This window comes from Pseudochaenichthys georgianus, chromosome 5, assembly GCF_902827115.2.
Source record: "Pseudochaenichthys georgianus chromosome 5, fPseGeo1.2, whole genome shotgun sequence".
Lineage (NCBI taxonomy): Eukaryota > Metazoa > Chordata > Actinopteri > Perciformes > Channichthyidae > Pseudochaenichthys > Pseudochaenichthys georgianus.
Genome location: NC_047507.1, coordinates 35096050 through 35119984, shown reverse-complemented (window position 1 = coordinate 35119984; position 23935 = coordinate 35096050). Strand labels below are relative to the sequence as shown.

The 23935-nt window shown below is 39.6% G+C and overlaps 2 protein-coding genes across 2 annotated transcripts in view; one reads left to right on the top strand and one right to left on the bottom strand.

Moving 5' to 3' along the window:
• The window catches only part of dennd6aa (DENN/MADD domain containing 6Aa), a 30979-nt gene extending 28464 nt beyond the window's left edge, over nucleotides 1-2515 (top strand). The window contains exon 19 of the mRNA XM_034084144.2: nucleotides 1661-2515. Coding sequence (XP_033940035.1) covers nucleotides 1661-1792 — 132 coding nt within the window. The 3' untranslated portion in view covers nucleotides 1793-2515. The remainder of the gene's footprint in view (nucleotides 1-1660) is intronic.
• Nucleotides 2516-10466: 7951 nt separating this feature from the next.
• LOC117446380 (uncharacterized) lies at nucleotides 10467-15129 on the bottom strand. Its single transcript, XM_034082542.2, has 5 exons — nucleotides 14997-15129; nucleotides 13417-13809; nucleotides 12172-12461; nucleotides 11189-11319; nucleotides 10467-10892 (listed from the first exon to the last, which is right to left on the bottom strand). Exons 1-5 carry the CDS (start codon nucleotides 15070-15072, stop codon nucleotides 10718-10720), a joined length of 1065 nt encoding a protein of 354 aa, XP_033938433.1. The 5' UTR covers nucleotides 15073-15129; the 3' UTR covers nucleotides 10467-10717.
• Nucleotides 15130-23935: the final 8806 nt, after the last annotated feature.

The window sequence follows — 23935 nt, the reverse complement described above, 5'->3', positions numbered from 1 at the left end:
ATTCCTGCTCTTCTGCTCGTGAAACTCTGGCCTGCTCTCACTCGCGGAGACATGTTAGGAAGTGGGCGTACCGTGTCCCAGTCACGCCAAATCTAATTGGTTACACCCCTCCTCTTTTATGATTGGCCGTTGTCTGGATTTAAACCAAGAAGTACTGTTTGTCCCTCTCCAACGTGATGAAATATGGCTGTGGAAACGTCTCCCGTAAGTTACTTTACTAATGATTGTTTGAATTAAAGGCATGCTTCTGTATTCTGTGGTTATTCCACAAGAGCAGTTCTTTGAACAGAAAAAAAAGAGGTCATTCAGAAATTAAAGTGCCAAGAAACTTGCAAAGATTCTTGGGCTTTTTTACATTTGCATCATTTTATACTTTTTTTGTATAGTACCTTTTAAGACCCTTTCCATACATTTTAAGACCTCAACGCCACTTGGAGTTTTAACCGGTTACCTTGGCGACACACTTGACCTCACATTGACTATATACAGTATTGAGTGTCCTTCCTCCTTATCTTCCAACCATTTGGACGCAGACTTGCATTTCCCCATAACGATGTTGTTTAACAACCGGCGTAAACGGACCTTTGCGCTACCAAGCAGTGAGCGTGCGATGTCCGGTTCAGATGACGTCACACCCAATGGGATGCCATCAATAAACTACAGAATCACACTACACACCTACGCCATGATTACAATCAGGCACACTGTAGAACACAACCTCTCTGGACCATTTATATACTTATAGAAAACAAGCTACAAAATGTAATACCTTGGAAAACGCCGTTTAATACTTTTTAATAGCCTTCATTAATTTTCTCTAAATTGATTTATCAGCTTTTAATACTTTTTAAGACCCCGCGGACCCCCTGTTCTTTGAGAAAGGCAATAAAAACTGGGGACATTTTGAAAAAGCGACATTTGTGAATAAAATATTTTGCTAAAGTAATCAAATTATTAATTCCAAATTCAGTTTTTGAAAGCTACATTTTATATTATCATATGTCAAGACCGAAAAGGTAATTGTTTCTTATCTTTATAATAAAATAGTTTGAATACTTTTGAAAAATATGTATAAAAAATGTATTATCTAAAAAAACTCAATCCATTTATAAGTAAGAACTGCTCTTGTGGAATAACCACAGAATACAGAAGCATGCCTTTAATTCAAACAATCATTAGTAAAGTAACTTACGGGAGACCTTTCCACAGCCATATTTCATCACGTTGGAGAGGGACAAACAGTACTTCTTGGTTTAAATCCAGACAACGGCCAATCATAAAAGAGGAGGGGTGTAACCAATTAGATTTGGCGTTACTGGGACACGCCCACTTCCTAAGATGTCTCCGCGAGTGAGAGCAGGCCAGAGTTTCACGAGCAGAAGAGCAGGAATTGCTCCCGAGAGCGCAGGAGACCAAGGAGAGCTCATGTAGACGCTGCACATGCTCAAGGCATGTTTCTGCCCCTGCAGGCTTCAATATCGCTCTGGCGCGAGTGCCGTTTTAGTGCTCGCGAAAATATTATACGTCCGCGGCTACTTGACTTGTGCTCGCGTGGATCTCACATGCCCTCGCGATTTATGACAGAGATTTGCCGCCATATAAATGTGTCACTGGATTTCAAATGACTTGTACTAATAGAATGAACTGTTCTCTGCTGCAGACTCAGGCGGAGAGGGAGCAGCTCCCCGTGCGTCCGGGGACCGTGGCCAAGCTGAGGGCCCACATTGATGCCGTCATCCTGGCCCTCCCAGAGGACCTGCAGGGCATCCTCCACAAGCCCTCCACACCCTGACCCTTTCTCAGTGCTCTGCAACTATAACCCCAGTATGAGCTTGTTTTAAAGTTTGAGGGGTAGTGGGTCTCTTCCCAATTAGCTCCCAGGATTGGTGAAGGGCCCCCCAGGCTACTCTGACCGGGCCCAGTGTGAGGATCATCTGGTCTTGCATTGAAAGCACACAGCAAGTTTTTGTTTCCTGAAATATACATATTTACAAATGTTTCTCTCAGTTTTCTCCCACGGCGGCTCAGTGGGATTCAGACTGAACCCATCCCTCACGTCTTGGTGATCGTGGGGCAGTTGAAATGACCAGCAGGTGGAGGCAGAGGAGCGCCATATAAACTCCTCCTTTCCGGAGGGGAAACAAGCAATTCAAAAAGTGTATCGTCCTGGTGACTTTAAGTAAAGAACAGGAGCGCTTGATTTGTCACAAATTTGCTCTTGCAGCGTAATACCACAGCCTCTTCTGTGTGCAGAATGATTTTAAGGTAGGAGCAGGAAGACGAACCCAGCTGACCTTTGACCCTCAGCATTTTTACCTCTTGAGGTTTTTACTTTTTTAAATTTGACAATAGACTGCTGCAGTCCAGTGGAATTGACTCTTTTCAACCATTTATATATAACCAAAATGTTTTTTTAAAGAAGAGCACTTCATCGCTCCCTGGTGCAGTGTGCCCTTCACACACACACACACACACACACACACACACACACACACACACACACACACACACACACACACACACACACACACACACACACACACACACACACACACACACACACACACACACACACACACACACGACACACACACTACACACACACACACACACACACACACACACACACACACACACACACAAACTGAGCTGAGCCAAGCAGTGCTTTATTACAACACACACAGAGCATTAAGCACCAGCGACCCTGTAATAACCACATATCCATGCGGTATAACGATTATTGTTTTGGGTTGTCAGCAGCCAATCACATCCATGTATACCTGTCACATGATCTTATCAGAACTGTCTGAGGGAAACATTTCAAATTGTCCTGAGGTGTTCAGAAATCTTGCCGTGGGTCATTGCCGTTAGATGTGTATTTTTTGGAAAACTGAATCCAAACTTTTAGTCTTTACAGAAACAAAAGAAAGTATTTCGCCCGACTGTATAACTATAAAATCCCAGTTTGCAAAGAAGCTTATGAAATGTTTGAGATAAAATTACAAGACCGTTAAATATACTAAATGTAAGACGCTATGTTTAATATTTTTGAATTATGAGATGTTAAGTCCCGAATTTGGGATTTTAAATTGAAAACTCAGAAGTTGTAAATATTAAGAAATGTGTTTGTGAAGAGGGAATTCCAGTCAAGTTGGAGAAAAAGTAAAGAACGCATACAAAATTCTCAATTTCTGGAGCACATTGCAGGCTTTATTTTTATTTTTAAATAACCAAAACTAAATAATTCTGTCATCATAAATGAAGCATTATTTATTTCCATACATTATTCAGAGTGTCAGTCATCCTCCATCTCCTAAACTTTCCAGTAAGGAAACATTCTGGAAGTTGGGGGAATACACAACGACAAAGAAAGCAGGGTAAAAAAAGAAACCGTGACATATTTCTGAGTTTAGTAACCATTATGGATTCTTGTGTGCATTCAACAAACACTACAGCTAGCAGTGTTAAAACTGAGCGTTATGATTTGGGCCAAAAGGATGCTGGTGCCTTACTGCAGGAGTGAGAGCAACACATACTTGATGAACGAATCTCACTCGAGTTCCTGTAAAGATGTCATGAGCTTATTTAGCTTCAGCTCAAGGCTCAATGATTGTTTTTACGAAATGAATTGACTTGCTGAAGAAACGCTTCTGATCAGGCATCTTGCTCAGGGTCGTCTGTGTTGCCTTCAGACAAAAACTATGGCTGAAGTGTGTTGTTTATTTTGTGGATAAAACAAGTAACTGCTCAGATGCATTGTTTAAACTTCAAACCTAGAAAGAGAAAGTACCCCAACAAATGATTGTCTAATATAGGAATAATAAGCACTGCTGGGTCTTTTACAGCTGCATGTTTGAATGAATAACTACTTATTATATTCCATTGACATAGAAACACTTCAGACTACATTTTTGGATTCAGTGGTTTCAGGAAAAAATCAATTCAATCATGTTTACAGAACTATAGTTGAACAATGACATAGGTTAATGTTACTGGCCATTTATTAGAATAAGTGAATAAGATCTTGCAGCTGGCTAAATTGTACACGTCAAGGACATTCCTGGGCACCTAACAATGTAAAACATTAACAAAAGGTATCTATAATGAGAGCAATAACAGGACATTTAACTGAATACGGTTATTTGTATTTTCAGAGTGTGATGACCTATAAGCATTTTATAAAACTGTAATTAGTGGTCCCACATGACTGCAATTACAGTAAGTGTGTGTGTGCATTTCAAAATACCACTTGTTTCAAAAATGTTAAATGGACCTCTTGTGTTTTTTTCCTTTAAGCCTTCATGCAAAACATGTTGTATACAGTAAATGCTGTCTTGCAGATAATTGCTAAGAAAAATAACTAAAGGATGTGATGGTTGAAAAAACCTGTGGCATCTGGGTAGCCATGTGCGTTTTATATTTGTAAAGAAAACTTTTATTTTATGGAGGGCTAATCTCATATTCCACATTACTAATTGTAGATAATTCAGAGTTTTGTACATGATGGTGTAAAGTGAAATGGTGGCCCAGATGTATGTACAATAATTATTTTGCTATTACAACAGATTATAAATTGCGATGCTCCATTCAATTGTAATTCACCTTTCTTAGGCTGATAAAAACGATTTTGAGACACCTTGCCATTCTGAATTTGTAGTATTTTCTAGTTATAAGATTTCGGCTGAGCCTAAAATATTGAGATTTTAATCCCAGAAAAATATCAGAAAATTAAGCAAAATGGTGATTATGATTTACAATAACTGATACAGTAGGTTTGAGGTTAAAATACGAGATGAGAGCAAAAACACCTATTATTTGATTTGTACGTGATCTGACGACTTTGTCCCGAAAAACAGGTGGAAGAATCCTCAGACCATTTACCTAAATGAAGTATTACTACAACATGTTACCATATTGAAAGTAAAACTACTAATTACTAAAGCACAGTTGTTTTATTTCAGTCTTGAACTTTTCTATTTAACAGCAATACCATTTTTTTTTAATTCCATGGTATGACTTCTATCAAATTATTTAGATTGTTACATTAAATAAGACACTACAAATTCATAATGTCAGCGTAAACTAAATAAGAGCCCATCGTGTGCAAAGCTACACATTTGACTGAAACGTCACTGTTTTTGTTTTTATTGAAGCCCTACTACTTAACCACTAAGGACCTGAAGGACCACGCTTTTAATAAAAGTATTAATAGTGTTACATGGAAATGTATGAAATTGCTCTTGTTTTCACATGATGGCCTACAGCTTGCTTTGTTTTGTAAGCATATTAAAATATGTATCAGTCTTTTGTTTACTTTATTGTAACTTGAACCTGTTCAAATATACTTACTACCGAGTATATTTCAGGACGTTGTTTGTTTGCTTGATTGCTTTATAAAGTATTACAATTTAAAACAATCAAATACTGGCATTTTTTTACACTTTGGAAGTTTCATCTAGCTAGCTTTGCACAACACAACTTCTAATAACTTGAATATGACATAAGGCGCATTCACACCGCAGTACTGTTCCGATATAGTTCCGAAATGTCGTGTTCACACCAAAAAAATCCGGAACTAAAATTGGTTCATGAGAAACTTGTTACCCCCTTTTCCGTCCCTTCTAGAGAGCAGCGACTTTCGTGGGAGAAAAATGTTAGGCCAGCGCACAAACGAAGAGAGACTAATTTATGGCAACACAAAATAAAACATGGGAGCGGTGGAGATGAGGAGGTGTCGGCGTTCTGGCGATTTACTCGGAAGGCTGATTTACTCGGAAGACCGATTTACTTTACTCCGTGAAGTTGTTTGCCGCCTGCCAGTAAACCTAAAGAAGAAGAAGTGACGTCAACGGCTTCATTTGCCTAATCCACCCCCAGGGACTTATTCCGGTGTGAACGCGATCTGAACTTAGTTCATGCGAACTAAAGAGTTCGTCAGAACTAACTCAGATATATTTGCGTTCACACCCAAAAAGTAGGGTGACCAGATCCCAACAAACCAAATGTGGGACAAGGAGTATGGTTGTGTGGGACAATGTGGGACACCCTCTCAACAGCACCCCCCAACCCCCGGAAAAAAAACGTAACAAATATATAACAACTGAGCAGAAAGTGAAGTCAAAATGCAGTTTTTTAATAAAGAAAAGTAAACTAAGGCTAACCAAGGCAGCAGGCATTATTACTTCCAGTGTTTAGAAATGCATCTTCTTAATTCAACTAGTGTATTACCTGTACAAGTAGGCACAACATAAATTAATAGATAAAATAAAACCAACACTGGCCAGGAGGGAACAGAAACATAATGATACATCAAATAAAATAGCTTTCAGTTTTGTCCATCACAGCAACAGAAGGTGGGCCCCCACACAGTGTGTGGGCTATTTTGTCACCTAGAACCACTGGTGTCTTTGACTCTGTCAAACAACTCTCCGCAGGGGCAAGCACATCTGTTATTATGGACGCTGCTTGTGTACGACCACATGACATTTTCTTTACTATCTCAGAGTCTGGAAAAATGGTCGGCGCTAGCTTGTTACCAGTCATTTGACCGGTATGAATGGGAGTGTTGCACTGCGTGGTAAACACTGGTTATTTCTGCTGCTGTTACCTAGTCTGAGTGGCCATCACTTTTTGGTTTGAGTAGGAATGTCTCCATAGAGTGGGATGTCTCTTTTTGAGGGACACGTTTCTTGTGAGAATCGCATTCTCTGTGTCTTTTGACGTCGTATTCACCGCCATGTGCAATTTAAAAATTACTCTTGCAAAGATTGCAAAACTCTCTGAGAGTCGCCCTGCACTGGCTTCACCCACGGGTAAGTGTCTTCCCAGTCTTTGTTGTATGTGCATCTTCTTTTCTTCTTAGCTGTAGTTTCAGTTTCCTCCATTTTCCATAACCTGCTGCCTCGCCTGCGTTCGTTGTTGTTGTTTGGCGGGGTAGGGGGGGGGTGTGTGAGTGAGTTACTCTCATTGGTTAACACTTGACCAGCACCCGCCGTGTGTTACAGATTGATTGACAGCATACACAGCCCCTGATGATAGCCTTCCCTGCTTTCTCAACAGCCATTGGATGAATCTGATTTTAAAGAAAAGCGTTTTGGCCAATCAAAATGAAATATGCGGGACATCGTCTCAATTTGCGGAACGCACCAAAAGTCGGGAAAATGCTGTGCAGTCCTGCGCAAAGCGGGACATCTGGTCACCCTACCAAAAAGCCCTCTGAACTAAATTAGTTCATGAGAACCTTTTTACCCCCTTTTCTGTTTTCGTGGGAGAAAAAGGTTCCTATGTCTGATTGGCTGGGCGGAATGCAAACCACGCCCCATAAAACTCCCAAAAAGTTTTTGTGAAGCCGCCATTTTATTATCCTCACATTAGCATTATTAGCATTAGCCCAGCGCACAAATGGAGAGAGACTAATTTATGGCAACACAAAAGAAAACATGGGAGCAGTGGAGATGAGGAAGTGTCGGCGTTCTGGCGATTTACTCGCTGGGACTCCCAGCAGCTTCAACTGAAGCCAGTCCCCAACTGCGGGGACTTCCGGCCGGGGACTTCGGGTGGATGTATACACTGTGAAATTGTTTGCGGCCTGCCAGTAAACCCAAAACAGAATAAGTGACGTCAGCAGCTTCATTTGCCTAATCCGGTGTGAACGCGATCTTTTTAAAGAGTTCTCATGAACTATTGTAGTTGTATTTTGGGCTATATATAATGTTAGCTAGTGTAGGCTTTTACTAGTGAAAGTAAGCTAGGTCCTTGAAATGTGGAAAGCTAAGGAAACTATTTAGCTTCCAAGCTAGTAGCAACAGTAGCTTTCTTTTTAAAATGAATAACATGTTACAAATAAATAAAAAAAAACTCCAAGGATCCAAAGGATAACAGTTTATATTTTAATATTTAGATGGCTGCTAGTAGCCACAGTAGCTTTTTGTCTGTTGAAATAACAGGTTTTATAAAGTGAAAAACATGTAACGAGCAAATTGACTTCAAGAATCTCGATTATTAGAGTTCAAATTGTAATATTTAGGCCCGTTGTTTGCACTGCTAACGTTAGCTCAGTTAGCTAAGCTGTTTCTATAGCTTGGTGAACATTAATAGCACACATTTCTCCACTTTGTGTAGCCCTATTTATTGTAGTTTTCAAATCACATTTTCCCAAGAGTATTCTTTCAGGTTCTGGTCATCGATTTTATTTTATAATTATTATTTTCTAGTTTAAAGTGGACCTATTATGCTATATTTAAAGGAATGGTATGCTCATGACACTCATTTTTAAATAATTACCATCCGATAAAACAGACCAGTCTTTCTTTTTTTTTTTTTAATCCGATGACATTATCAGTGATTTTAAACTGATTATATACCGAAATAACATCAACACTGTGGGCGCCGCCATTTTCCGGACGTGACGTAAACCATGCGTTTGGTTTTCGAGGACACGTTGATCTCCATGTTATTTACTGTAGTTTCTCTCTTCAACTATGCCTCACTGTATCGCGAAATATTGCCACAATTCTGATAGGAACAATCCACGGAATGCTCGGTTCCATCTGTTGCCAAAAGGTAAGCGTAAGAAGTACATTCAGAGGCAGTGGCTAGCGAAATGTGGCCGGCCCGAACCGAAAGATTCACAGGCTCATGTATGCAGCGAACATTTCAAATTTCCGGACGACTACTCTGAGAGTATGATCAAACATAACATGGGATTTATGGAACAACCATTACTTAATGGAGATGCAGTACCATCGGTTTTTCTGGTGTCATCACCGACCAGGACACCAGTTCGGCCAGTTGAGAAATCGCCCTCTGCAAGTGTGAAGGGACGGAGGAGCAGAAGTAGTGCTCGGAGTAAGAATAAGGTATGTTATAGCGCATTTCCATTGCAGCGGCTAGTCCCGTTTTAACGTCCTTTAGCGTCCAAGCCAGGACAGTTTTTGGTGGCCTTTCCATATAGCGTAGTACCGACTAGTGTGTATTTTCCCCCAGTTTTTCCCGGCCCCATAAAATCGTGATTCTATGGCGAGGGACATCGAAGCTGAGTATGCTAAACTAGAGAGGGAATCGCTAGCAAGGGTGGTACTACATGCATACATATAGTATCTCATATCATCTTCCTATTATACACACATGCATTTCCAAACATCTGGACTACCTATGTTGCAAATGTATTATCTCTTCAATTTACACACGGCATCTATTGCACGTCTGTCCGTCCTGGGAGAGGGATCCCTCCTCTGTTGCTCTCCCTGAGGTTTCTCCCATGTTCCCTTTAAACTGGGGGTTTTCTTCGGAAGTTTTTCCTTGTACGATGTGAGGGTCTAAGGACAGAGGGTGTCGTATTGTCATACTGATAAAACATCAAAACTTCTTCCTCTGCTGACGAGTCCGAACTCAAATATTCAGCCATGTTTCCGTGTGTTGACAAAGTGAACGCATGGATGACGTCACGACCATCACGTGACTACTGAAATTGGCAAAAATGGCGGCGGCCAGACGGAATATAAAGGTTTTGATAAAAAAGAGCTATAAAATCATTATTTACCGGGGAATATCGCTGATTTCTTCAGGGTATGGTTTAAACATAATGTTTCACTAAATACTGAAGTTTTGATTAATTATCTAATGAGTGGACCATTCCTTTAAATAATATATTGTAGGGCCATACCTATATAAAACATGTCTGTGAAGTTTTTTTTTCAAAATACCAAACGGATCATGCATTTTAGCCATGCCTCATTTCGCTCTATTTGCTCTATTCCAGCCCTGTCTTCACAAGGGCTGATTCTGTGGCAAATGAGCTGCAGCTGACGAAGGAGGGGGGGAGGCACGAGCGTCATGTTACCATGCTGTTACCATGCTGTTACCATGCCACGCAACCTCTCATTCCCCTGATTGGTGGAGAGTTGCCCATATAGGCGGAGCACCCCGTTTCTGACGTCAGAACAATTTCATATCTGTATCAGTCTGTATCAGATCCGTTGCAGACCCGTTTTTAGAGATTTGGGTATGGAGGAAAAGAGAGAGGGTTGTGTTTTCTGACGCTTGGTGAGTTCCCTGACACACCAGGGACACATATTCATGTATAAAAGACGTACAAAAGCGCATTTTGCATGATAGGTCCCCTTTAAATTTGAAAGCATTATCTCGCTTGTCTTATACAGAGACCATCGGTTTTGTTAGAAGGTTTTAGGGTTGTAGGTCTACGTCTCTGTTCATTTCGTGAACAAGATATCTCGGGAACAACTGGACGGAATTTCTTCAAATTTGGCACAAACATCGATTTAGACTTAAGGATGAAAATGAGAAAGTGAATATGATTTGGAGAAACATGGATGTAAGCTGTGACTTGACTGGGTGGTGGAGGAATATAACCAGAAGGCGGATTACAAATAAACATATTCCCATCATGTTAAACTCTTCCTTTATAACACTGTCAGGCGTTATATTAAATGTACAACCAATTCCAATATTGTGTAAGCCATCTCTTTATTGTTCTATAATTAGAAATACAGATGTAAAAAGTAAAACATGTTAGTAAAAGCTAAAAAATAATTGTTAATTCCATTATTTAGTCTTGTACATGTATGGTAATCAACGACTTTAATCAGTTATCAGTATCATTTTATTTATGATTATTTGCCTCTTAATTTAGATTTGTGAGTGATTTATTATGAAATGCAACAGTACGGCTTTCCCACACATGCCCCTGTGTGTTTCATTAAAGCTGTACTCTGTTGTGTTCCACCTCATTAAACCTATTTTTCACTCGCTTTTTCCTCCCCCTGCTGCTGCTGATTGGCTGTCGAGCCTGCCACTCGTCATCCTCCAACAGTGTGTTTCCGCTGGTGGAGTAACTGATGTAGGACCAGGTAAGGAGGGAGCCGCTGTAGGGCCTAAAAAACATGAATATATTTTCAAATTGTGGATTTAAAACAAGTCTGAAATGTTTATCAAAATTATCTTAACAATATATTTATGTATGTACATACTGTGTTTAACTACCATGGTCTGCATGAATACCTGATTCTGAGTTTATCAATCATTTTCTATTTATGTCTCTTACAATATTTATTTCACTATTTTATTTCTTTATGACTTTTGGTTTGTCCTTTAATATCTTATGTTGGAATACACACACACACACATCTATATACAATACACAGATTAGTCCTCAGATCAGCTCACGTACCCAGAGACAGCGCCGCGGGTCATGTAGTTGATGACATCTACTTTGCTGATAGTATAATCCCACATCTGCACATCGGTCAACTGACCATTGAATTCTGAAAAATCCATCACAGGCGCACCTGACGACACCCACTGAACACACACACACACACACACACACACACACACACACACACACACACACACACACACACACACACACACACACAGATCATATTAGAGGCAATGATTACAATGCTAAAACCCTTTTTCAGATATAATTACAAGAAATATTGCAGGCTTCGTTCACCTCTTAAAGTTTGTAAAAGGTTAATGTGCCATGGTTATTGTTTTTATCTAGTTCTTAAAAAGCTCTTTTATAGACGGACCTGATGCAAATTGAATTTCAAATGTGCTTCTGAATCTTCACAGTGAGTTGTGGTTTATTAAACTGATTATATTTTATATTTATATATTTTATTATATATATTTTATATATATATTTTATATTTATACCTTTATATATCGGGGATACCCAATTAAATTTTTAGGGCGTGTCTCCATCTTTATATGAATAATTGTTTAATATTGTCTTTTCATTCATTGTGTATGAAAATATTGTTTAAAAAAAAAATATATACAAATAAAATAATATAAATAAAGGAAAGGAGGCGGAGTTAGTGGAGATAATCTCCCCTGGATAAATGAGGTGCTTAAAATATGATAGCTGCAGAAAAAATATTGCCATACGATTTATTAAAGTGCACATTACACCTGTTTATACCGAGGGCAATCAGAGCCTCCTTCTCTTTGTCGATGCCTGAGCTAAGTTTTGGAAAATGGTCAGACTGCATGCCAATAATTATCTAATTAATCATGATATCACATATTTTAATTGTGGTTAATGCTCTCTCTTTTTTTTGTTCAAATCAAATACAGTCTGATTATCTAGTTATAAAAAGGAAAAACTGGGAACATTCTCTTCAGTGTGTGTGAGATTCTCACCCGTCTAGGCAGCAGCTTCCTGATGCTGGTGTTTAAGCCGCTGAACACCTGGGCCACATACTTCATGTTGTCCACGGTGAGGCAGACTCTGCTCCAGGCTTCTGATTTGATGCCTGGCCAAAACTTTATGTTGGGTCGAAAGATCAAAGTCTGCCCACCATACGGATCCATGTCCAGATAATACATCATATCAGCATAATCGACTGTGAAGCGCAGAGGGTATCTGGACTGACGAAGTGTGAAGAGTGTCGTTCGGGCGTCCGTCAGGTATCGCAGACACACGGACACATCTGGTCACAGGATGATTGTTGTTGCACATTCATTAAATAAGGAACATCATAATATACATCATAATTACACTATTAAAAGTGCAGACATTTATTTCAAATGTCCACCAACTTGACGAAATCCTGCGCAGCATTTACTTAAAGTATAATATATATATACGAAACGCTGCAAATACAAAACGCTGCAGATTAAAACAGAATGCACTTTTTTTTTTTAAAGTGCAAATGAATGCAGATAATAAAACGCAGCAGGGAGTTCCAAACATGGGAACGGGGACACTGCCAGTGGCAGTTATAATCCGTCCTGGTCCCAGCTATGTGCATCAGTGTTATGTGTCCCCTGGTTTAAATTGTGTTTTGAGCTTTTGCAGTGATTTAATTTTTTTAATTGCAATGTTTTTTTTATTACTTTTTATTTTATTTGCAGCATTTATTTTTTATTTGCATCGTTTTATTTTAGCTTTTCGTTTCTGCTCCACTTTTTTAAAACGCTGTGCATGTTTCCTTCAGTTGGTGTGGATGTTTCTTCGTTTGCATGTGTTTTGACACATTTGTATTTTATATTTGCATCGTCTCTGAAGCGCACTTGCACCTGTCAGCAACCGTAGTTTACCATCAGTGGAACAAAAGAAAAAAGAAAAGAAAGACTACCGCTCTCAACGCCAAATCATAGTTCCTTAAATATATGTATTGCTTTGTTAAGGAAGAGTGCGAAGATTCCACCTATATAGGGCATAAAGACATTTCCATATATGATTTTGGAAAAAATATGTTCAACCTTAATTTTTCTTTAACATGACCTAAAACAGTATTTTCTCCTGTGACCTGTTTTATGTTTAGAAAAAGTCAATTAAAATGAAAATTCCCTAGAAATAAAAAAAAAAAATACATTTGAAGAAACATTTTGGGATGCACACAGTGGTTCTGATGGGCATGTAGTTTGTGAATGTATACTCACCTCTAGCGTAGGGTGCTGTGGGCGGGGGGAGGGTGGTGGTGTGGTATTGGGTGGTGGTGGTTTTGGTGGGTGGGTTGGTGGTGGGTTTGGTGGTGTAGCGGTGGGTGGTGGTGTAGCGGCGGGTGGAGGTGGGTTTGGTGGTGTAGCGGTGGGTGGTGGTGTAGCGGCGGGTGGAGGTGGGTTTGGTGGTGTAGCGGCGGGTGGTGGTGGGGCTGTATTTCTGGCTGACAGTGGACTCTGGGATGTAGGGGCGTGTGGTGGTGTAGTAGGGCGTGGTGGGGTATCTTCGAGTTGGGTAGGGAGTGGTATACAACTGGGGGGGGTATAAGGATATTCCCCCTGCAGAACTAGACAAAGTGAACATCTTCCCATTTAAATTAACTCCGGAAACTCCTATAGAAAACAAGAGGAAAATGAGCCACACAAACAAGTGGTTAGCATAGTATTACATCTGCATCTTACTCATGCATACTACACTGGTATACAGTTATACAGTTATAATAAGAGCTGATTATCTCCTGGTTGCTGCACATATTAGATGGCTCAACTTGGTAGAAAACCGCTCAGCAGAATAAAGTTACACCTTCTGTTCTCGGAGACACTTTTCGACCAAGTTGAGCCATCTAATCGTAGCACAAGCATCAGGGTAAAAACAAGGTGGCCGCCAGTGATGCAAAGTAACTAAGTTTTGTACTCAAGTACTTGCACTTTCCTCTTGTATTTTAATCCACCAAAAGCAAATATAAAACATTTTACTAAGTACATTTATTTGAAAAGATTAGTTTGCACATTTATATTGTTATTTCAAAAATGTAATTGACTTATGAATTATAACATATTATTGAGTATTTAATTGTTTTAACTTAGCTGCAAAATAAAAATGTTAAAATTAATGGATTCATAATTAGAATCCAATGATAAAATACATATTATTCTGAAATAGGCTCTACATAAACAGTACTTTTGGTACTTTAAATATATTTTGGTGCCAACATTTCGATTGCAGGCTTTTACTCGTATCTGAGTATGTCCACACTGTGGTATTATTACTTTTACTTAAATGTGAGTACTTCTTCCCCCAGTGATGACGGGTCATCTCAACCAAGTCATTCTGCAGCCCATCCCAAGTCATCAAATGTTATGGTTGAAACTTGTTTATTTGTAATAAAGTTTGTTGTTCAATATTGCAGATGGCTTCGAGCTAAAGTAACAAACTACGACGTTTAGCAAGTACTTGTTTGAGGACATGATTGTCATTCTTTATCATTTTACTGAAGCCAAGAGGTGTGTCAGACTGTTCCTACTGACAAAAGGGCACTCCTTGTTCCGAAGAATGGAGCAAGGAACTTTCATACAGGTCAGGTACAAAACAATCCAATCATAAGCGCTTAGGCAAATAAGCATTGTTGGCAATTGTGTTAATTACACAGCGATGTTCAGACAACATGTTCTTAAATTAACTCCAAGATGGCATATGGAGCAAGAATATATTATACAACATGCATGTAACCAGGAGGTTAATGACATGCATTACAATTGTGTGCGTGTGTGTGCGTGTGTGCGTATGTGCGTGCGTGTACCTGTTTCAGGCCCTGCAGCAGTAGCTGTGAGGACCCATGCAGACAGCAGAGCCGCAGCCATGTGAAGCAGCTTCATCCTCAGAGTCTCTGCAGGGAAGTGTGTGTCCTCCTCGCTGTGTGTATTTTTATCTGACCCTCTGCATGTTTATACTTTCATTTCCTGGTTCGTACGTCAGCAGCCACTTTAAGTTTCATTTCCTTCTCTCCCACACTCTGGTTAAAGTTGACACTAAACAGCTCAATAACAGCCTCCATTCACACATCATTTAGATTAACCCCATGGTATTTACTCAATTACTTACTGTAACTAAATGTTTATGTACTTTTACTGTACTTTAGTATTTCCATGCTATGCAACTTTATATTTCCTGTTAAATAACTATTATTTTGCAGTTTCAGATAATGAAAACACAATATAATCATCTAATAAATTATGATGTAATATTATAGCTATCCCAACTAAAATAATTAAACAAGTTGTACTCTAATAACATAATATTTGGTAATGAGTTTTTTTTACTTTTGGTACTTTAAGCCATTCTCAATGTACACACGTTTTTACTTCTATTTGAGTAAAATTGGATTGCACGAGTTTCCTTGAGAAATAGTGTTTCTGCATTAAAGCACGAGACATTTTTCTACCACTTTTGGAACATTTGACACCAAAAAGCTCATCACAGCCTTGAATCTGCACATATATATTTACTATATACTTTACTTACCGAATACAGTTTTGTGCTTGTACTTTACATTATATGAAATGCAACTTTATACTTCTTCCTAACTTCCTAACTGTTATTCTACGGACAACATTTTTATTATTCCGCCGACTTATTTTGGCCCTCTTCTTCTCCCGCATTGAACATCGCAGAAACTCCGTTCGAACATCAAAACGTTCAGCTCGGTCGGGAATGGATCGCTATTACTTTTCTCATTCATAACTTTCATAATTCCAGAGATACATCCCATAATACATCACATTTTTAACATTGAAGTCAATGGAGAAACTCTTCAGACTTCAACAAATCTTCATGTGACTTCAACTGCTAACTGTTCATTCATACTTTCACTCAGAAACCTCATTCTAACTTTAAAATGTTACACATCTTTCTGACATTATTCGTGTGAAACAACTTTTAAATCGGATTCTTACTTTTACAGATATTAAACATTGTTCAGAGCTTGTTAAAGAGGTTTTCTTCACATTTTAACAAGAGTGCGTGATGTCACAGCTAGACGGTAGGACAGCTTGAAATTTGCCTTCATATTTTTTTTTAATCCTGCCATAATTCCCAAACCCTAGATTCCTGAGACATAATTTATTATGAGAAACGTAGGAAAACATCTCGTAGCTTGACAAATGACAAATAATTAAGCAAAAATAATTAAACAAAATGCCTCTTGAGGGCATGAAGTGACAAAAACTTTCAACATGCCTCCATTAAAGCCCATTCTAATTTCAGGCTGATATTTCCTCACGGCAGCAGCTGCACACCTTTAGTTAAACTGCCAAAAAGGCCACATTATTAACCCGAAAGTACACAAAAATTACACTTCAGATACTCAACTTCCTTGACATGCTTCACGTTTTGAAATTTCACAGATATCTGTTACGGTTCTTCCACAAAACGTTCACATGTAAGAGGTTTATCTTTCATTCAGAACAATGGAAACCTGTGATCTCTGCACACCTCGTTAGCTCAACTATAAACACCTGTGTAATGGAACACGATGATGTCATCACTCCAACTGACATGCTCAGAGCAGCAGACTTCAGATAGCAGTGTGCTAACAGTCCAGCCGTGAAAACATCTACGGGACAGTTTTGAGATTTCTTCAAATGCCGTTGCCATGGCAACACAATGCTCGCCTTGAAACACGGTCTTCTCATAACTTCAGTGAAAATACTCCAAACAGCCCAGAAATTCACAGGTTTGGTAACGATGCAGCCATCAACGCATCTAAGCGTATTATGGGGTGTCATCAAATGCCGTTGCCATGGCGACAGACCACTCGCCATGAAACACGATGTCGCTCCAATCGTCCCCCAATCTTCACTTTGTATATCACCGGTCCATGCCTCAAGAGCTCTACGCCAAATCTGAGATCTCACCATATGCCGTTTCCATGGAAACGCATCCCTCGCCATAAAACACAATGTCGCTATAACTCCTATGAAAATGTTCAAAAAGTGCTCAAACTTCACATGTGTGCTAACAGTCCAGCCGTGAAGACATCTACGGGACATGCCGTTGCCATGGCAACACAATGCCCGCCATGACACTCGGTTTTCTCATAACTTCAGTGAAAATGCTCCAAATGGCTCAAAACTTCGCAGGTTTGGTAACGATGCAGCCATCAACGCATCTAAGTGTATTATGGGATGTCATCAAATGCCGTTAGCATGGCGACAGATCATTCACCATCAAGTTAGTTCAAAAGTTTGCTGTTCAAATATTCTGCTGCTTTTCCAAGCCTTTTTACTTTCTTTTCTTCTCTTATCACACATTCAAGCCCCCAGTATTCATGTATCATTTCAATCTAAATTCTTCACTTTCTTCTTATACATTACATTTCAGCATAGCAGTTTAGCGTCAGCTTTTCAGCATAAAGCATTCCCACTAGCAATTTCTTCAGGAATTGCATTCTCTAGTGAATTATGATGTCAGATTATATACCCAACTACAGTTATTATACTGAGCTCCAGTTTTACCAGCTATGTGACATTTAACTGATGAACTAAAAAATGCAACAACTATAATCCTTTTTATTATTATTATTATTATTATTATTATTATTATTATTATTATTATTATTATCATTATTATTATTACAAAAGGTACTAGATATTTTATGGTTTGTTTCTATGCATTTTTTTGTTGTTGCCACGTTTACATTTGTTATGATCTGTCAATGAATCAGTCAAAGTTTTGAAATGGTCCGTTCAGATTTGGTTTATGGAGTATTGCACAATCCGCGCTGACTGTGCTGTAATACGTGGAGGAAACCTAGTGACAAAGTGATGTCTCACTCTGCTGTGATTTCCCGGAACCACAAACACACCACAGTCTGCTCTCTGAGTAACAAACACCACCAAAATCATATTCTCAGTTTCTTCTCTTTGAATTTGGGTATAAATACTCTAATCTCAGTTTATTTAGTGTTTTACACCACAGAATACAATGTTGTTTTATTCCTTGTGGAACGTAACTCAGTATTTTTACTCAATTACTACGGCTTTGTCATACTTTTGGTTTCCTTACTGTTATAAATGTCTAATCTGTTACATTTGGGAGGCAAATATTCTACTTTTCACCAAGTAACCATCATTGACTGAAAAAAGAGACTTCAGTGACACACCTGACAACAGAACATCACACTGTCAGTTCTGCCAACAGCAACAAGAGGAAGAGACAAAGCTACACTTCCTGATTCAGTGCAGGAAACAAGGTCTTACTACCAAAATAAAACTCAAAAGACAATAGCAGACCCAAAAACTATGTAGTATTCACTATTAAAAACTGACCCTTACACGGAGGCAGCAATTTCCTATTAGTGTTATTCATTTTAATTATGTTCATCATTTATGTTACATTACGGTCTATCATATTATTTCATTTGATTTATTATTTTCTAATTTGTTATTGCTCAAATCTCATGAATAGACCAAAACAAAAAATGTGTTGCTGGTTCCTTAACAGATCTCATATTGTTTCTTTAGATTAAATAATTCTGAACTGGAAAAGCTGGTCCCTGTAATTTTGAGGAAACTTCACTGAAGCAGGAGTAAATGCTGCATTTATTGGGGACTATTTTCAGATATAATCCACATTGGGTGCTGCCAGTCTCCAGATCTCAACCCATAGAAAATCTTTGGAGGGAGTTGAAAGTCCGTGTTGCCCAGCGACAGCCCCAAAACATCACTGCTCGAGAGGAGATCTGCATGGAGGAATGGGCCAAAATACCAGCAACCGTGTGTGAACACCTTGTGAAGACTTACAGGAAACGTTTGACCTCTGTCATTGCCAACAAAGGGTATATAACAAAGTATTGAGATGAACTTTTGTTATTGACCAAATACTTATTTTCCACCATAATTTGCAAATAAATTCTTAAAAAATCCTACAATGTGATTTTCTGGATTCTTTCCCCCCATTCTGTCTCTCATAGTTGAGGTGCACCTAGGATGAAAATTACAGGCCTCTCATCTTTTTAAGTGGGAGAACTTGCACAATTGGTGGCTGACTAAATACTTTTTTGCCCCACTGTATAGATAGCATATCATTGATGCAGTCTTTCTGAACACTGCTGAAAATTAAGAATATTTGTAATGTTCTGCACAGATTTTGAATTTGGAAACACGTGGCAACTTTATTAAAACAGCAGATGAAAAGATTTTTGAAAGGATACATTCTTCATGGGCTTCAATGGCTCTCTAGATAAAGGGCGTTTTATGGTTGCTTGTATAATCCTCAGATAGTGGTTTGTTTAAATAACTAGTGACATTTGAATAAATATTACAAAAAAGGCATATACATATATATATATATATATATATAACCTGGCCGGCTTAGCCAGTGTGTATTTCTTCAAGCACCACAAGATTCAGAGTTTATAAAGTACAATTCTGGGCCATTGATTGTGTCATTTCTCCAAACACATACAGTAAAAATGCCTGTTTTGAAGCCTTAAAATGATGCCGGAAAAGGACTTTACATTGTATTATACTTAAAGACAGGACTTTTCAGTTAAGAGAAGAGAAAAAGGAAAGAAATGTGTTATAATGGGTGATTTAACATTAATGACATACATAATATGAGGTCCCTGGCACTCAGACTCAGAGGGGTCATGTTGTGATCATGGGGCATCACCCTTACAGCATCAGGACAATATCATATGGAGTCAGACACTGGAAGTGTGCTGGAGGCGTTGACTGGGCCTGATGGAAGGATGAGGCTGATGAGACTGAAGAATCTGCGAGGAATGAACTAGGAGTAGAGAAATAATCATATTTTAAAAAACAGCAGCATCATAAGAGGCCAACAAGAGTGACAGGGTGTGTCAGTGTGCTGAAGGATAGACCAGCTATCCAGGCCAGACTCTAGTCTAAAGACTTTCCAAGGGGTAAAAATGCTGCTGCTGGAGTACTGACTGGAAGTATTGCTGATATCATGTCCACCATCCTCTTAAAATACTCTGTCCAACAATATAAGTCTCAGGAAGAAAGGTTTTTTAACGCTTATTCAAAATAGCAGAGAAACATGCATTCTTGTACTCAGGAGGGGACATTGACAGAGGAGTACTGGAAAAGTACACAGTAAGTACTTCATAGTAGGCTACTTGTGGGGGTAGTTTCACTACTGAGTCCAAAAGGATCAATCTCACGAAGAACTAATGGCAACACAAAATAATTCCCTCATCAAACTTAGCAGAAGTGGCTTGATTTTGTTCTCAGCAGGGGACAGAGTATTTCTCAAAAAATACACAGTAAAAGTACTTAAATGTATTGTTAGTAGTAGGCTAACTAATACAAAGTCAAACAGTATCAATTTCATTAAGAACTAAAGGTAAAATTATATTTTTATCATTCATCAAAGATAGCAGAAAAACATGCATTATGTAGGCTACTATGGAGGGGACTCTGACAGAGGATTACTCACAAAGTACATAGTAAAAGTACTTCATTTTATTTCTGGTAGAAGTCAAACTAGAATCGAGTCCAACAGTGTCAGTTTCCTTAAGAACTTGTGGTAACAAATATTTGTATCACTCGTCAAATATAGCAGGAATAATGAAGAGCAGCTGATTTGAAAAAACAAATTCGAGAGACGGCTGAGTGACCGCAGTGCCGAATCGCTGTATAGTTTAAATCTCCTAACAACAACCATTTTAGACAGAGGCTTATTATATTTACAGCCCTTAATAACATCCATTTGCTGGGCTCAATGTGTGTCTTGGCCGTTTTCGTTATGATCGATAAATTCACCTAGTTTCCCCTTGTTTATAATATTATCACCATTCCAAGCAAACGAGGGCTTTTGTTTTGAAATCACTTCCGTGAGTTTGGCCCCGCCCCTCGCTCCAATGACCATAAGACCATAGAGAACCGCAGTGACGCGTCCTAAAACCCGGAAGTAAGTTAGCATTTTTAGCACTTCCGGTTCCTTCGTCAAAAAAGCAATGTATTTTCTCCATAGGGTTTTGGAAAATAGCTCGAAATAAGGTCTGTGGTTGACACAAATTTAAGAGATAAATCACGTTTTGTTCTACGACAGTAGATACATCAGCCGTGACTCCACTGGTGATTTTTGAAGAGTTTACGTGTCTGAAAAACGATGGTTGTTACCGAGTGGCTGAATAGGACTACAGAAATGGTCGAGGCCGTTGTACGTCATTACGCCTACACACGTAAACACTCCCGCTAAGTTTGTTTTCCCCTGTGTTCTGCTTGAAAGCAAGTACCTGCCTATCTGTAGTCTCTTTAGTATCTGTATATCTATATCTGACCATTAGAATCTCTATTTTTGAAATGGTCATTTTTAACACCGTAGTTTTATAAATTATAGAACAATTAATTACCAGTGTTTTCCAATTTTACTCGGCAGTTCGTTTCGTTGGCTAACGTTAGCTAAAGCTAGCGCTACTAGTTAGCTAAAGCTAGCGCTACTAGTTAGCTACACAATGGTTTGTTGCTTTGCTCCGGGTTGCAGCCACAGGTCTTCGCATGAAACGTGCTCGTTCTATCGTTTCCCGGCCAATGTTTTCCAAAGGAGAGTCTGGATTCGTGCCATGAGGTAAGCTGACGTTACATTGTTGTCCATGTCACGGTGAAATGTAAATGATGGGTAGTGTATCGCCGTTTTAGAGATGGCACTGCTGAAAAGACCGCAACATAAGTAAAGATAATGAATACATCCTATTAAAACCTGTGTGGCTTATATGATAAGTCTAATTAGTACAAGCAGCATAACGTTTCACCGTGTAACTAAAGATTGTAGTCAGGGAAATCAGTTTGACATATTGAACTAATAACAACTCACCTCTGGCTGGCAGAGAACTCTGCTCCATAGCTTCTCTCGGACGTAACATCACATGTACATTTTACATTTATATTCAATTTAATATTCCATCCCTCACATACTTTTGTATATATAATAACTTATATTTTGTTTTTCTTGTTATGCTGCTGCAACACAAACATTTCCCCAATTGGGATCAATACAGTAATATCTTAATTAATTAAGAAATATAACTATTATAATTAGTGTAGCAGCTGACACCTATTTTCAATATGGATTAATCTACCTTTATTTCTTTAGTTCAATTTTGATCTATAAAAATGTCAAAATAGTGAAAATGTTCACGAGACAAAGTGCAAGGTTATATCTTTAGATGTTTTGTTTTAGCCTATGTACTGTATGTCTTAATGCTCTTATTTGTGACGATGTGACTTCCATGAAACTAATATTTTATATCTTCCCAACAGACGAGCTGACAGGAAGCCTAACCCCCTAAACGCACCAGGAGCGTCTGCGCCGCGTTACGGCCGCGCCGCGGCGGTCCTAAGGATCGCGGCCACTCTAGTCAATGAGTGCTGTTCCACCACACGTGCCGCGTTACGGCTCAGACGCGTCCCACAAGCGGCTCGGCGCAGCGCTTCTCTAAAATTAGGATGAATCCTATTTTTGCCGTGGCGCAGCCGTAAGGTAAGGTCGGACAGGCAGCCCCCCCCTCGCAGGAAGTGGAAAGGTGAGCATCCGGGCCAGGCCCATCCCCCACATATAGGCCTACTAATTTAGCAGACCCCCCTCCTTCATCACAACACCTCCACTACGATACGCACAATGGACGACGAGGTGTTCATAATGGAAGTGGAGAAACACACCATTGTATACGATGTAACCGATGCTTTTTACAAGGACAACATCAGAAAGGACAAGGCCTGGTTTTTAGTCGCTGCAGTTTGTGGAGTGGAAGGTATCAACTACATATTAATGTTTTAAAGTTAATTAAGAACTGCGAGGCTGCACACACGACGCTCCGCTTCCGCAACGTTTTGAAACGCGCCTGGTGTGTTAGGTCGCAGGAGGAGGTCGCAGCGTGGCGCAGCCGCAACGTAACGCGGCGCAGACGCTCCGGGTGCGTTTAGGGGGTAACACTCTAACAACCACAACATTGCAAAGGCGAGTAAATGTAAATTAAAAACGATTCACAATTTCTTAATTTCTTCTTCTTTCTTGCAGTGAGGTGAAGCTGACCTTGCACTTGGTGCCAGTAAGGATGCTCCTCACGCAGGCTGAATGTTTCTCCCTCCTTACTGACACAGAAGCCCTTGATTTGCAATGCTTCACTAATTGTCATTTCCCTGGCTCCGTAGGGACACTTTACCTCCAGCACAGCGGGAGACCCTTCCAGACCATCTGGAGATGCCCCCAACACTCCCGATTGGGAGAGCCACAAACCTGACTCATGGACCTGCATAGGGATGCAGTGGTGAATGCCCTGACGCCCTCACATTCATTCATAGTCCCCCACTGTACAGACAAAACACCATCCAGGGCCTGTTGTTGCCCTAGCACCCTGGCACTAAGGGAAGCAGCCACACGCTTTGACCTCAGGACAGCTCCAAAGTTGCTGGCAGTCAACCTTCCTTTCCTGAACAAATGCCAGTTTGGGTTGGTTCGCTGACCAGTGGTAGCCACCTGAATTGCCCTCTGTTGCTCCTCAGACAATGCCATGCTTGCCACAATTGCCTCAGGTCCCTGATGCCCAACAGATTTGAGAATTTCAGGAACAGTAAGTGTTTCCAAGCTGTAGTGTTCCTCTTCTGGCTCGGGGGAGAGAAGCCAAGACATTCCTGAGAACCTGCCCCCGAGTCTGTCCCTCAGCCAGTCACGATCTTCGGAGGTGGGCTCTCTTGTCAGCGGGTTGAATGACTT

Coding starts and splice junctions, on each gene's coding strand:
- LOC117446380 (XM_034082542.2), bottom strand. CDS start 15,072: ATGAAGCTGCTTCACATGGCTGCGGCTCTGCTGTCTGCATGGGTCCTC. Junction 12,462..13,416: donor CACAGCACCCTACGCTAGAG/GTGAGTATACAT, acceptor TCCTGTGACCAG/ATGTGTCCGTGTGTCTGCGA. Junction 11,320..12,171: donor GGAAGCTGCTGCCTAGACGG/GTGAGAATCTCA, acceptor GTGTGTGTTCAG/TGGGTGTCGTCAGGTGCGCC.